Source organism: Patagioenas fasciata, chromosome 10 (genome assembly GCF_037038585.1).
Source record: "Patagioenas fasciata isolate bPatFas1 chromosome 10, bPatFas1.hap1, whole genome shotgun sequence".
In the NCBI taxonomy this organism is placed as follows: domain Eukaryota; kingdom Metazoa; phylum Chordata; class Aves; order Columbiformes; family Columbidae; genus Patagioenas; species Patagioenas fasciata.
The window spans coordinates 114,629-126,944 of NC_092529.1; the positions used below are offsets into that span (position 1 = coordinate 114,629).

Genomic DNA, 12,316 nt, shown 5'->3' on the forward strand with positions numbered 1-12,316 from the left:
TTTTTCAGCTGAGTTATTTTATCTTGTAACAACATAACATCCCTCTTCAGACACAATTTTAAATCACTTCAGGCTTCCTAGGTATTACACTTCAGTTCTGTTTAACTGAAAGGCAAATACAAACCATACAATGTATCTCAACAGTATTACTAAAGCAATTTCTTGGAATTTTTAATTGAAACAAGCATGGTCTTGCAAATCATCATCCAAGTACAAAGTTTGCCAAAAAGCAGGAGATGAACATTCCAGCCTATTCAGAGATGCTGTACGTTTTGTTTGGCAGCTGTCTCACAGTGCGATAGGACTAAATAATGAAGTGCCTACTGTTACCAGTTATAGGTACCGGCCTACTGAAAACATCTGCACTAACAACAAGCATTTGAACTTTCTCTACAGTAAGAAACTTTTCAACAAAGCTGACTAGGCACAGAAACATGATAAATAACGTTAGTTAGGAATTAGTTAGGTTATTTGTATTACAGTTTGAGAATAAAATTTCTGCTGGTGCTGATCCAACAACAAGCAACTATTTCCATTTAGTCTCTTAATATATTTTAAGATGTGACCTTACAGCATTGCTTCTAACCTAAATACCAATTATAAAATCATCAGCCCAGCTCTGCTACAACAGCTGCCCCTGTTACCTCAGCTTGGGGGTGTCTCCACCCCACAGCTGGATCCACTCAGGGTGAGCTTAGCACGAGGTTCTCACTCACCAAATGCAAGGCTTCTCCCTTCTGTCTCCGGTACCAGCAGCAATCATTATTGCCAGCCGGGGGGTGGGGAGGGGGCATGTGCCCCTGCCCCAGGCTCTCCCTACCCACTCGGGTTCATTCCCACATACACACACACAAATAACCCTGTCCCACAGCTGGCAGTGAGGACACGTTTCCCATGGGTCACATGTTTCCGACAGAGCAACTAGATTTAGTGACACAAGAAGCCTGCGGTGGGGAGGGGGGCTTTATGCACCATTAAAAGATGTATTCAAAACCCAGTGCTGGGCCACACCGCACACTCTGAAGGAGATGCTGACACAAATGCACTTTGAGCTGAGCTGTTTATTGGGGGGGCTACAGAGCTCCCCGTCCCCAAGTGGGATTACAGAGGTGGGGTGGACCCCTCCAGCCCCGACACTGAGCAGGGGGGCAGAGCCAGGCTATATACAAGAGGGGCTGGTACCTGTGGAGGGAAGGAGTCATTCCCAGGCGGCTGCAGGGCCTAGGACAGGGTAGGAATGCCCGATGGTAGGGGTGGCGTCTCCAGGGTGCTCTCACTTCTGCAGCTGCTTGATGCGGGTGTCTATGTCTGCAAAGCTGTCCTCTACAATGGCCAGGTTTTCTTTCATTGTCTTCTGGACCTGTAGGGGTGAGAGGGGAAGGTGAGTGGGGGAGCAGGATGGGGACTTCACTCCACCCCATCGGGTGTTCGCGGGACTAACCTCTGCCAGCAGCACAGTGTTGTCCTTCAGAGCACCAGCTATCTCTTGCTGCGTTGTGTCTAAGTGCACAAGGACCTGCCCAAACTGTGTAGCTGGGAGGAAGGAGAAAGCTCATTGCTGGGCTGGGGAGCGAAGCAGTGACCTCCCAGGATATCCCTGGGCACACCATGACACTGTCTCCAACATCCCATCCAGCCTCTCACCTTGCTCATGCAGGTCCCTGAGGGTCACCAACCTCTGCACAACATCAGGCAGGGTGCTGGCCACGGGGTCCCAGCGTTGCATCATCTCATAGATCTGGTGGATCTGGGAGATGGGATGGGGCAAGGAGCATGGGTGTCAGCAAGTCTGAAGGAAGGGCTCAACCTATCCCCCACTATGCCAGGGTTGCCTTAGGGGGACCCTCCCCACCAGCTCTTACCTTGCTCTGGGTGTCGGCATCTTGCACAGTTGCCTTATGCTTGGCGATTTCATTCACTTTCCCCATGACGCTCTGGTGAGCAGGAAGCAAATGTGAGACCCCCAAATCCAGCAATGTCCACCCTCCATTTCACAGCCTCGGTAAGTGCACCCTCCACAGCCCTGTGACACCCACCACGTAGTTCCCTCCTTCCGTCCCCCCTCACCTGCAGCCGGGCCTCTACTTGATCCAGCACAGCCACATCCAGGATGTTGACCTTGGCCTGCAGGACCTGCATGGTCTCCTTGGGATGGACAGCAGGGTGAGGGGAGCAGATGGCAGCACTCCCAGACTGCCCCTGCCAAGTGATGTGGGCATGGGGTGGGGGAAGAGGGACCCTGCATGCACCCCCACTCCGCCTGACTCACCACAAGGCTGGTGCCTTTCAGCCCGACCAACAGCGGATTCTGTGGGGAAGTAAATTGCATCAGTGGGGCAGGATGGGGGGGAAGAGAGTGGCATGGCAGGAGCCCCTGGCCCCTCACCTGGCTGTGGGGCTCACACCGTACTGTTGCCTCGAGCTGTGCCAGCCGCTTCTCCAGCTCCGCAATCTGGGGGAAGATGAGGAGGGTGAGGTAGCAGGATGCCTCATTTTGGAGTCAGAGACAGTGTCCTCCCTCTCCCCATGCTCACCTTGGCAGTCTGGGCAAACTGGTCCTGCTCTGGCCTCCAGTACAGCTCAAAGGTGACAGCATCTCTGGTGGGCACTGGGCCTTTGACAGGGCTCTTCCCTGGTGTCACCTTGCTGCACTTCACCACCTCCAGCTGCTGCAGCAGGCGTCTGGGCATGGGGAAAAGGTAGGGGGATGCTGACATCCTCCCTCTGCTCCCCAGGCTGCAGCACCGGGACCCTGGGACCCCACTCACTTGGCCACGGCACCGCTGGGGTCTGCAAAGTCTATGGCCGCGGCAGGACCCAGCAGTTTCTCCAGGTGGCTGGAGAGCAACTGCTGTTTCAGGCCCTCAACCTGTCTGGCCAAGGCCATGGGCGTCAGCTCTTCCTCTGCTGCTGACTCCTTCATTGTGCTCTGTGGGTTGGGGAGGAAATGTGACTGTGTCACGCCACTGCAACAACCTCCCCACCGACCCCCATGCCAGGGGCAATGCTCACCTGGATCTGCTCAACCTCCCTAACCAGCTCCTGTACCTCATGCTGCAGCCGTTGGTATCGCTGCTGGGGTGTCTCTTTGGCACCAAGACCCTCACCAAGCTGTGGAGAGAGGAATAGGTTTGGGGGTCAAGCAGAGGTTCACAACACACCTGTGGCACCAGGCACCAAGGGCAGGGGGGGTGGTGACTTGGATGCTGGTACTTCTTGGTGCCTGCCCATACCTGTGCAAAAAAGGCACAAAAAGGGATTGATGAGGAAGAACAAGTACATGAGGCCCTCGACAGACAGGTAGGAGCAACCTCATGTTTGTGCGCCCTGGTCCTCATATGGGACTTCAGAGATGTCTGCTGGAGGGACAACACAGGAGGATATAAGCAGCCCAGGAGGCTCCTAAGTGCACCAGCGAGAAGAGGGTCTCTGCTGGAGCTCATCTTCACCAACAACATGCTCGTTGGAGATGTGGTGGTCAAAGGCAGCCTGGGGTGCAGCAATCATGAGCTGGTGGAGTTCAGGGTGCTAAGGGTGGGGAGGAGGGGGCTCACAGGCTGGGCTTCAGGAAAGCAGACTGGTGTCTTCAAAGATCTGCTTGGAGGAGTCCCCTGGGATCAGGCAATGGAGGGAAGAGGGGGCCAAGGAAGATGGTTGATGTTCAAAGATCACCTCCTCTGAGCTCCAGAGCTCTCCATCCCAACAAGTGGGCAATCAGACAAAAAAGCCACAAGGCCACCTGGGTGAACAGGAGCTTCTGACCAAACCCAGACACAGAAGGAAAGGAGGCAGAGGCTGGAGCACGGACAGGGAACCTGAGACTGACATTGCTGAGCAGCCAGGAATGAGTGTAGGAAAGCCAAAGCCCAGATGTAACTCAACCTGGCCAGGAATATCTAAGGCAACATGAAGGGCTTTTGTAAGCTCTCAGGTAACAGAAGGACGATGAGAGGGAATGGCCACCTGCTGCTGAATGAGGTGAGGAACCTGGGGACACAAGAGATAGGAAAGGCCGAGGCACTAAAGGCCCCCTTCACCCTCCATCTCTACTGGCCTGATTAACTCTCAGGGATGCCAGGTCACAGAGGCTGGGGGAAGGCTACAGCAAGGCAGACATATTGTTGGCTGAAGAGGATCAGGTCAGGGGATACTTAAGGAAAATGGACATAGACAGATGCATGGGCACAGATGTGATGCACCCATGAGGGCTGAGGGATCTGGCTGATGGGAGATGCACAAGCCGGACCCTGCCGCTGCCCTGCTCCTCCCCAGCGACCACTCCCTTTAGATAAAAGAGTCTATACAACAGCCTGCGGGCAGGGGGTGTCACTACAGGAATTCTTGGACTGGAAGAATTGCCAGGAGAAAAATACTGAAATTATTTTGGTTTGATATTGTCAGGAAGGCACCAGCATCGCTCAGAATCATTTGAGCTTCATTATGTGGTGGGGGTGGTCGTGTATCCAGAAGAGGTCAGCACATCCACAAAACCTGTCTGACACAAACATGTTTGAGGTTTAATATTATTTTACCCAATTCTGATTGCAAAATTGATCCCTCAACGAGGGCTGAGTGATCTGGCTGATGGCATTGCAAGGCCACTCTCAATAATCTTTGATGGGTCACGGTGACTGGGAGAAATGCCAGAGTACTGGAGGAAAGTGAATATCATGCCCCATCTTCAAGCAGGTCAAGGAGGACTCGGAGAACCACAGGAAGTCAGCCGCACCTTATTCCCTGGGAAGGTGATAGAGCAGCCAACTCCTGGAAACCATTTCCAAGCATGTGAATAACAAAATCATCAAGAGGAATCAGCATGGCTTCAACCAAGCGGAAGTCATGCTGGACCAACTCAATAAGCTTCTACAATGAGATGACTGGCCTGGCTCACAAGGAAAGTGCAGTGGGTATCGCCTACCTGAACTTCAGGAAAGCCTTTGACACTGTCAAAGAGAAGCTGTTGAAGTCTGGATTGGATAAGCAAGCCCAGAGGTGGATTGAAACTGGCCAAACAGTGAGAACCAGAGGGTGGTGATCATCATCCTGAAGTCTAGTTGGAAGTCAGTAACAACCAGTGTACCCCAGGGGTTGATGCTGGGTCTGATCCTCTTTAATGTCTTCTTTAATGATCTGGATGATGGGGGCAGGATGAACCCTTAGCAAATCTGCAAGTGACACCACACTGGGAGGAGTGGCTGAGATGCCAGAGGGTTGTGCTGCTATCCAGAGGGACCAGGACAAGCTGGAGAAATGGGCCAACAGGAACCACATGGAGTTCAACAAGGGGAAGTGCAAAAGTCCTGTTCCTAAGGAGGAACAATCCTGGCACCAGTATATGCTGGGGGCCACCCAGCTGGAAAGTGGCTCTGTGGAAAAGGTCCTGGTGGACATCAACCTAAACACAATCCAGCGAAGATTGCTAATAAGGTCCTGGGCAGCATTAGAGGTCTTGTGGTCGAGGGAGGGGATCCTTGCCCTCTCCTCAGCACTGGCAAGGTCACACCTGGAACACTGTCCAGCCTGGGCTCCCCAGTACAAGAGAGACATGGACAAACTGGAGAGAGCCCAACAAAGGGCCACAAAGATGCTGACACAGCTGGAACATCTCTCCTGTGAAGAGAGGCTGAGAAATCTGGGACTGTTCAGCCTGGAGAAGGTTCAGTGGGGTCTTATCCATACCTGAAAGGAGAGTGCCAAGAGGATGGAGCCCCGTGGCAGAACCAGAGGCACAAGTGAAGCATGAGAGGTTCCCCCTAAACATCAGGAAAGGTTTTTTTACTGAGAGGGTGACCTAGCACTGGCACAGGTTGCCCAGCAAGGTGGTGGAGTCTCCATCCTTGAAGATATTCAGAAGCCATCTGGACACAGTCCTGCGCAACTGGCTCTAGGTGGCTCTGCTTGAGCACTGGGGTTCGAGCAGATGACCTCCAGAGGTCCCTTCCCACCTCCACCCTTCTGTGATTCTGTGTGATTTGTGGCCCTGGGCAGGGACATCACTGTGGAGTTAATAGGGATGACTGGCTCACATCCCCACGTGCTCTGGACTCACCATTTCATACTCCCCAGACTCGTAACCCGTTCTCCTGGTCTTGGTGATGCGATCAGAGAAATCTGGAAGAGGAAGAGCAGGGTGTCACCCCAAAATATCCAGGGCAGCTGTGCCCTAACTGAGGTCTGCTCAGTGACCCGGAGTTCCCACAGCCCACCCTTCCCAAAATCCCTGGCTTACCCACTCCCTCAGTGCCCAGGTGCTTGTCCTTGAACTTCTCATAAGCAGCATTGGGGTTGATGATGAGATGCTCCACACTGGTGCTGGTGAGCTCCTCCTGAACACAACACTTGGTGTCAGGAATGAGGCAGCTGTGAGGGTTTGTTGGCAGAGCTGCCACCTCCCTGCAGCACCGGCATCCGTCTGGAGTCAGTGCTCAAGAGAGGGTGGACAGTAACCGACTAGGGAGGTGAAGGCGGCCCCCAAGGACTGACAGACAGGGACAGAACCCCACAAAGGGTCTGCTGGGGCAGCGAAGGCTGTACAAGATGTGGGACAGCCCCAGGGTCTAGAGTGGGGACATCAGACCCCTGGCTTGCCCCAGCACGGCAGGCAGCAAAACCCTCCCATGAGGACCAGGCAGTAGGGCCAGAGGTGCAAGTGTACACTGAGCCTTGAAACCTTTTGGCAGCCCCACAACCAGTATCAGGAAACCTGCTGCTGAGCCCATACACATTGTGAGCACCTTGGAGCCTCTTCCAGCGCAGCACGGCTAGCATTGCCCCACATATGTATTTTAGAGTGGCTCCAGCTATCCAGGGGACATTGGGGGAGCTGCGGGACTTCAGACCATCAAAGACCAAAGAGGCTTTGCCCAGAACCTGGCAAGGTGAGATGGTGAGTCTGGGCTCTCCTCATGCCCCACTGCAGTGAGGGGGCCCTGACCCTGCTGGGCCCTGCAAGGAGGCACCTGAAGGACTCCCCCACCTGCTGCCCTGGGCCATGGTAGCCCCTCTTCAGCCCCTGTGCCTGGCTGTGGCCTGAAGCACTTTTGGGGAGCCCTGGCACACTGCAGATGGACAAGAGGAGCGAGAACAGCAGGAGCAGCGCAAGCAGTGTTAGGGGGTCCATCTGGCTGGGGGGAGGCAGCAGCGAGCGCCTGTGAACAGACTGCAGTGTTACAGTGGCCGACAGACGGGCTCTTACCAGCTCCTTGCGTTTCCCAGAGGTGAGAAAGTCAGAGCAAGGTTAGGAGGAGAGGGGGGAGAGAGAGACAAAAACCACGTTAGAAGGTTTGTCCCATGCATGGCCCGCCATCACCCATATCCCTGTGCCAAGGCTGTTACCAGGGTGGCCCCACCAGCCCTGTGTGAGGGCTCAGGAGCCATGTGGGATGCAGGGCCACCAGCGTGGAGGCAAAGGCAGCGGCTGCAAGAGTAGGGGCAGCAGCATGCTGGACCCCTTGGTGGGACACTCAGGGGCAGTTGGGGACACGCTGGTGATGGCCACCACAAGGCATTCCCAGAGAAAGCATGGGAGCAGGATGTGGCCAGAGTCTGGGGGTGATGCAGTCAAGCCCCAGCTTTGATAACCTTGCTCCAGCTCTTCTTTTACCTTGGGGGAAGATGTGAGCAGAGCCTGGGACAGGACAAGGTCCCATGGAGCAGCCCAGTGCCTGGCAGGTCACTGGGTCTCTTGGGGGTAGGATGGAGGCCTTGCCTGCACTTTGGGGGGACAAAAGCCCAATGCAAGTCCCTAGAGGGGCATGAGCTGCTTAACAGTCAGCCCCATGCTGTGCTGGCAGCCTGGGTGAGGGCTCAGCACGACCTCTCTTGCCTGCTTGCATCCTGCCCAGCCCAGCAGTGTGCCACAAAGCCTGGCAGGATGGGCTGCGGCAGGACGGCAGTGACCAGCCCTGGGCGGCAGCCCTCTGCACAGGCAGCATGACTGCAGAGAGGCCCGAGGCTGCCAGGGTAGGAGTGCAGCATAGCCAAGACACATCATGGGGAGGTCAGGAGGTCCATGGAGGTCCCAAAGGACAAGGAGTGCAGCACGTGCAGTCAGGCAGAGAACATGCAAAGAGGGCAGGGCAGGGCAGAGCAGGGAGGCAGCAGCAGCACAACATTGCACCCTAGGATGCCCAGCCACTGCCAGCTGCCTGTGCCCCACAGCGGAGTGACCCACAGCCAGGATCAGGTGGTACAGCAACAGACAGTGGCTGTGGTACGCTGTGCACATCTGCATGCAAAAATCCACCCCAAATGGCATGCAGAACCAGCAGTGGTGAACCAGCTTACTTGTGCAAACTAGCGTCCAGGCAAGGCGGGGAGGAGCAGGGAGGGGAAAAGCGGTGAGAAAACTCACGTCAGTTCAGCACATGAGAGCCAAGAAACACAACAAAGCTGCGTGAGGGGTTCCCAGGAGAGGTTACAGCAAGTAAAAACCCCAACAACCCTTCACCTCCTGTCTGCAGCAGGGGCCACAAGGAAGGGAAAACACTGGGGGAATCACTGGTGTGTCACTGCTCTACTCTCAGGCACCATTTCGGTACGACTGAGGCTTGTCAGGGGCCACTTTAGGTGGAAACAACCCATTTCAGTGTGTCTTGCCACCCTGGATCTCACAAGGGATCTCTTTGCTCTCTCTCAGAATCGGGGCCAGGTGTCCAGTGTGCCCCACAAACACTGTCTGCACTGCACAGACAAGCTGGGTCCAGCCTCTGTGCTGCTGTGGCTCAGCCCTCACTCCATCAGCTCAGACCAACCAGCAGCATGTGCCAGCAAAGTGGGGTCTGAGGCAGACAATGAGCAACCATTTGGGCCCATCCACAAGCACCCATCAGCTTTCTGCCTCACCAGTAGGCTTAAGGACAGGCCCCTGGTGTCAACCCACGTCAAAGTCACCACATGGCAGTCCCACAGAGAATGGCCACAGCCTGGGTGTGATGGGCTCCAGCACAGGGCTAGTCTGTGGGACCCCAGCACCACTTGGAGCCGTTTTATGAGTGAATCCACCTCAATAGTTTGCACTTGTCTTCCGTATGCTGTCTAGCAGGTACTGCCCAAAGCCAACGGGGACAGGAAGGCTGGCCAGCCCTGCTCACTTCTGCTGCCCTTGACCATGTTATGCATCACTGGGACACTTCACCATGGGAGAAGACGTGGCACTGCAAGGGACAGGAGCTGTTTCCCTGCCACGGTGCCAGTCCCACTGTGCTGGATGGCTGCGTGGTGGGGGTACAGGCACACTCTCACCCTCTCACCGCAGCACAGCCCCAGCAAGGCCTTACCGCCTCAAACTCAGCCTGGTCATCCTCGGGCAGGTCACTGGTCTCATAGACATCAGGTTCATTCCTGGCCTGCAGGACAAATGCGCTCTGGTGAAACCCCAGCTCTCCTCGGCTGTTTGTTATTTATTTGTGATCAACACAACTGCCTCAGTTTCAGATATTGCCTCAGCCCACAAGCACGTGTGGCAGCTACCTGCCCCCACACCCTCCAACTCCCCAAAGCCTCCACATCCCTTCTGGACACCACTGATGTCCCCACACACCCCTGTTCCCCCAGCACCTCCAAATGCCCCAGGTCCTTACAGTTCCCAAACATTCAGGGTACTCCCAACCCCTCAAAGACACCTGTTCCCCCAGACACTTCAAATGCCTCTGATCCCAGCCGGTGCTCCCTCTAACACGTTCCCTTCTCCTGACACCCCCAGTCTCCCCAAATGCCCCGTTTACTGACCCAGAGACCCCCCCCAAACCCCTCTGATCCCCACAGTTACCCCAGACCCACCCAGCCACTGCAAACCCCCTCCGTCCCCTCAGATCTCCTCCTCTAACCGAATCAGACTCCCCCAGAACCCCTCATTCTCCCCCTGGCTCCCTCAGGAACCCCGCCCCTAGATCTCCTCAGATGCCCTGATGCCCCCAGCCCCCCGTCCCTTCAGACCCCCAGGCTTCCCCCCGCCCCGCACTCACGATGCCGGGCAGGTCGGCGTACTTGGGGTCGGCCATGGCCAGGGGTCGGTAGCGAGGGCCGGTCAGTGACGGGGGCGGTCGGTGCCCGGTTCCGGTACCGCCGAGCAGCTCCGGGGCGGGCGGGGCCGCTCTCGCGAGAGCAGCGCGCGGGGCGGGGCCTGCACGGGCTCAGCGGGGCCGCAGGGCCGTGCGGGGGCGGCCGGCAGTGATGTCTGGGGAGCGCTGCGGGGAACGTGCGCAGGGCAGGACGGGGCGCACTGCAGGGGCTGTACAGCGGCCATGGGGGTGATCTGGGGACCCCGAGGCAGCTGGAGGGAGTCACTTGACGAGGAGGGGTCAGTGGGAGCCAACAAAGCCCGAGGCGGTCACACGAGAGCCCCGCAGAGCCCCCCCCATTGCACGGGGGTCCCTGCACACCTGCCCCTGTGGCAGGAGGGCCAGGCCAAAAGGCAGTGTTTGAATGTCACAGAAGGTGCACGTAGAAGCACGTTTGTTGCAAACATGGACTCCCCCCACGAGTCCCTGCTGTGACCTCCTGGGGACAGGGACCTGCCAGCCCATAAGGCAACGGGGGCTGCCCCGAAACGGTACCTGAGTCTGGGGTCTCAGCAGGCCTGGGGGGCGTAGGGCAGGAGTGGGGGCCCGAGCACCCCCAGCCAGCCCTGCAGCAGGGTGTACAGGCCACGTCCTTCTGTGGCACGTCCCACAGGTTCCCCCAGATGGCATTAAACCTGTTCCCACTCCAAAAACCCCCAGCCCCGAGCACACAAAACCTCTGCCCCTCTCGGAGAGACCCTCCTGTAACTCACCGGCCGGCCACAGCTTACTTGAGGACGATGTCAGGCGGTGCTGCAGGTGAAGAGCGGTGCAGTGGCATGGCCATCCAGCTGATCAGCGCTCTGTCTGTCCGGGAAGCAGGTGCCCGCTCCAAGCCCCATGCAGCTACGGGGAGAAGCCCCCCGGGTGAGCCTCAGATGCCCTTGTACCACCTCCCGGGGCGGCCTCAGCCAGCCCCGCTATTAGGGAACAGACTGCCTTAGCTTACTGAATTACTGGGTATACTGCTTCTTATATAACTTGTTTAGAAATTGCTAATATAGAATCACTTAGCCTACATAAGTTTGCTTACACTGCAAGCTCTCAATTTTCAAACTTTCTCATTAAGCAAAAATGGCCTCAGAAGACAGAATCATAGAAACATTTTGTTTGGAAAAGACCTTTAAGATCACCTAGTCCAGCTTCTAAGGGGAGTTGTATCCCTGGAGATAAGTGAAGGAACATAACAGCTTCTAACAGAAGAATGCTTTGGTTACGGCCAAGAACTTATTTTCTCCAGCTGCAGGTACAAAATAACAACTGGAGGTCAGGACACTGACGGACAGCCCACCTGACAAAAATGAAGAGATCCAATAAAGAATGGGGAGAGCCCAGACTCTCTAATTTTGCAGTTGGCCCAGAGTGATGTGTGGGGAGTGGGAGGCTTGGATTGTGGGGGCACAATTGCCTAATATTGTGTTTATTTGAGGTCCGTCTTCAGGAGGCACTCAGCTCAAGATGCTCGACACTGGACCGGGCTGCCCAGAGGGGGTGTGGAGTCTCCTCTGGAGACATTCAAACCCGCCTGGACACGTTCCTGTGCAATCTGCTCTGGTGATCCTGTGTTCTGGGATACACCGTATCTTGTGAATAAATTATTTATTTAAGAAGAATTTCTGGAATCCATACCTGAGTCTCTGCTATAGGAAACCTAAGGAAAAGGAACATTCCAGTTCCTGTTTAACTGAAAGGCAAATACAAACCATACAATGTATCTCAACAGTATTACTAAAGCAATTTCTTGGAATTTTTAATTGAAACAAGCATGGTCTTGCAAATCATCATCCAAGTACAAAGTTTGCCAAAAAGCAGGAGATGAACATTCCAGCCTATTCAGAGATGCTGTACGTTTTGTTTGGCAGCTGTCTCACAGTGCGATAGGACTAAATAATGAAGTGCCTACTGTTACCAGTTATAGGTACCGGCCTACTGAAAACATCTGCACTAACAACAAGCATTTGAACTTTCTCTACAGTAAGAAACTTTTCAACAAAGCTGACTAGGCACAGAAACATGATAAATAACGTTAGTTAGGAATTAGTTAGGTTATTTGTATTACAGTTTGAGAATAAAATTTCTGCTGGTGCTGATCCAACAACAAGCAACTATTTCCATTTTCAAACATTTAACAGGCACACGCTCTACCCCACCTTTCAGCAGCAGAAACACACACGTTCAGACCTAGAGCCCAGCGCAGGATGCCCACACACCCCCTGTGTTCTGACGAGAAGCCACGAGCATCCCTGGAGCACAGG

General features: G+C 55.1%; 1 protein-coding gene across 7 annotated transcripts in view; it reads right to left on the reverse strand.

Moving 5' to 3' along the window:
• Positions 1 to 1,046: 1,046 nt before the first annotated feature.
• LOC136105872 (dynactin subunit 2-like) overlaps positions 1,047 to 12,316 on the reverse strand; it is a 78,196-nt gene continuing 66,926 nt past the window's right edge. For 2 of the 7 annotated variants that reach the window (XM_065845776.2, XM_065845775.2), the window contains exons 2-15: positions 10,793 to 10,907; positions 9,966 to 10,187; positions 9,279 to 9,347; positions 6,230 to 6,326; positions 6,050 to 6,111; positions 3,013 to 3,111; positions 2,769 to 2,929; positions 2,535 to 2,682; positions 2,270 to 2,452; positions 2,068 to 2,145; positions 1,863 to 1,934; positions 1,645 to 1,747; positions 1,442 to 1,533; positions 1,047 to 1,360 (exon numbers count right to left, since the gene is read on the reverse strand). In XM_065845776.2, the coding sequence (XP_065701848.1) occupies positions 1,274 to 1,360; positions 1,442 to 1,533; positions 1,645 to 1,747; positions 1,863 to 1,934; positions 2,068 to 2,145; positions 2,270 to 2,452; positions 2,535 to 2,682; positions 2,769 to 2,929; positions 3,013 to 3,111; positions 6,050 to 6,111; positions 6,230 to 6,326; positions 9,279 to 9,347; positions 9,966 to 10,001 (1,287 nt within the window). In that variant the 5' untranslated portion in view covers positions 10,002 to 10,187; positions 10,793 to 10,907 and the 3' untranslated portion in view covers positions 1,047 to 1,273. Of the gene's footprint in view, positions 1,361 to 1,441; positions 1,534 to 1,644; positions 1,748 to 1,862; positions 1,935 to 2,067; positions 2,146 to 2,269; positions 2,453 to 2,534; positions 2,683 to 2,768; positions 2,930 to 3,012; positions 3,112 to 6,049; positions 6,112 to 6,229; positions 6,327 to 9,278; positions 9,348 to 9,965; positions 10,697 to 10,774; positions 10,908 to 12,316 lie in introns of those variants that run through there. The other 5 variants (XM_065845772.2, XM_065845771.2, XM_065845769.2 and 2 more) reach the window with 5 other exon arrangements.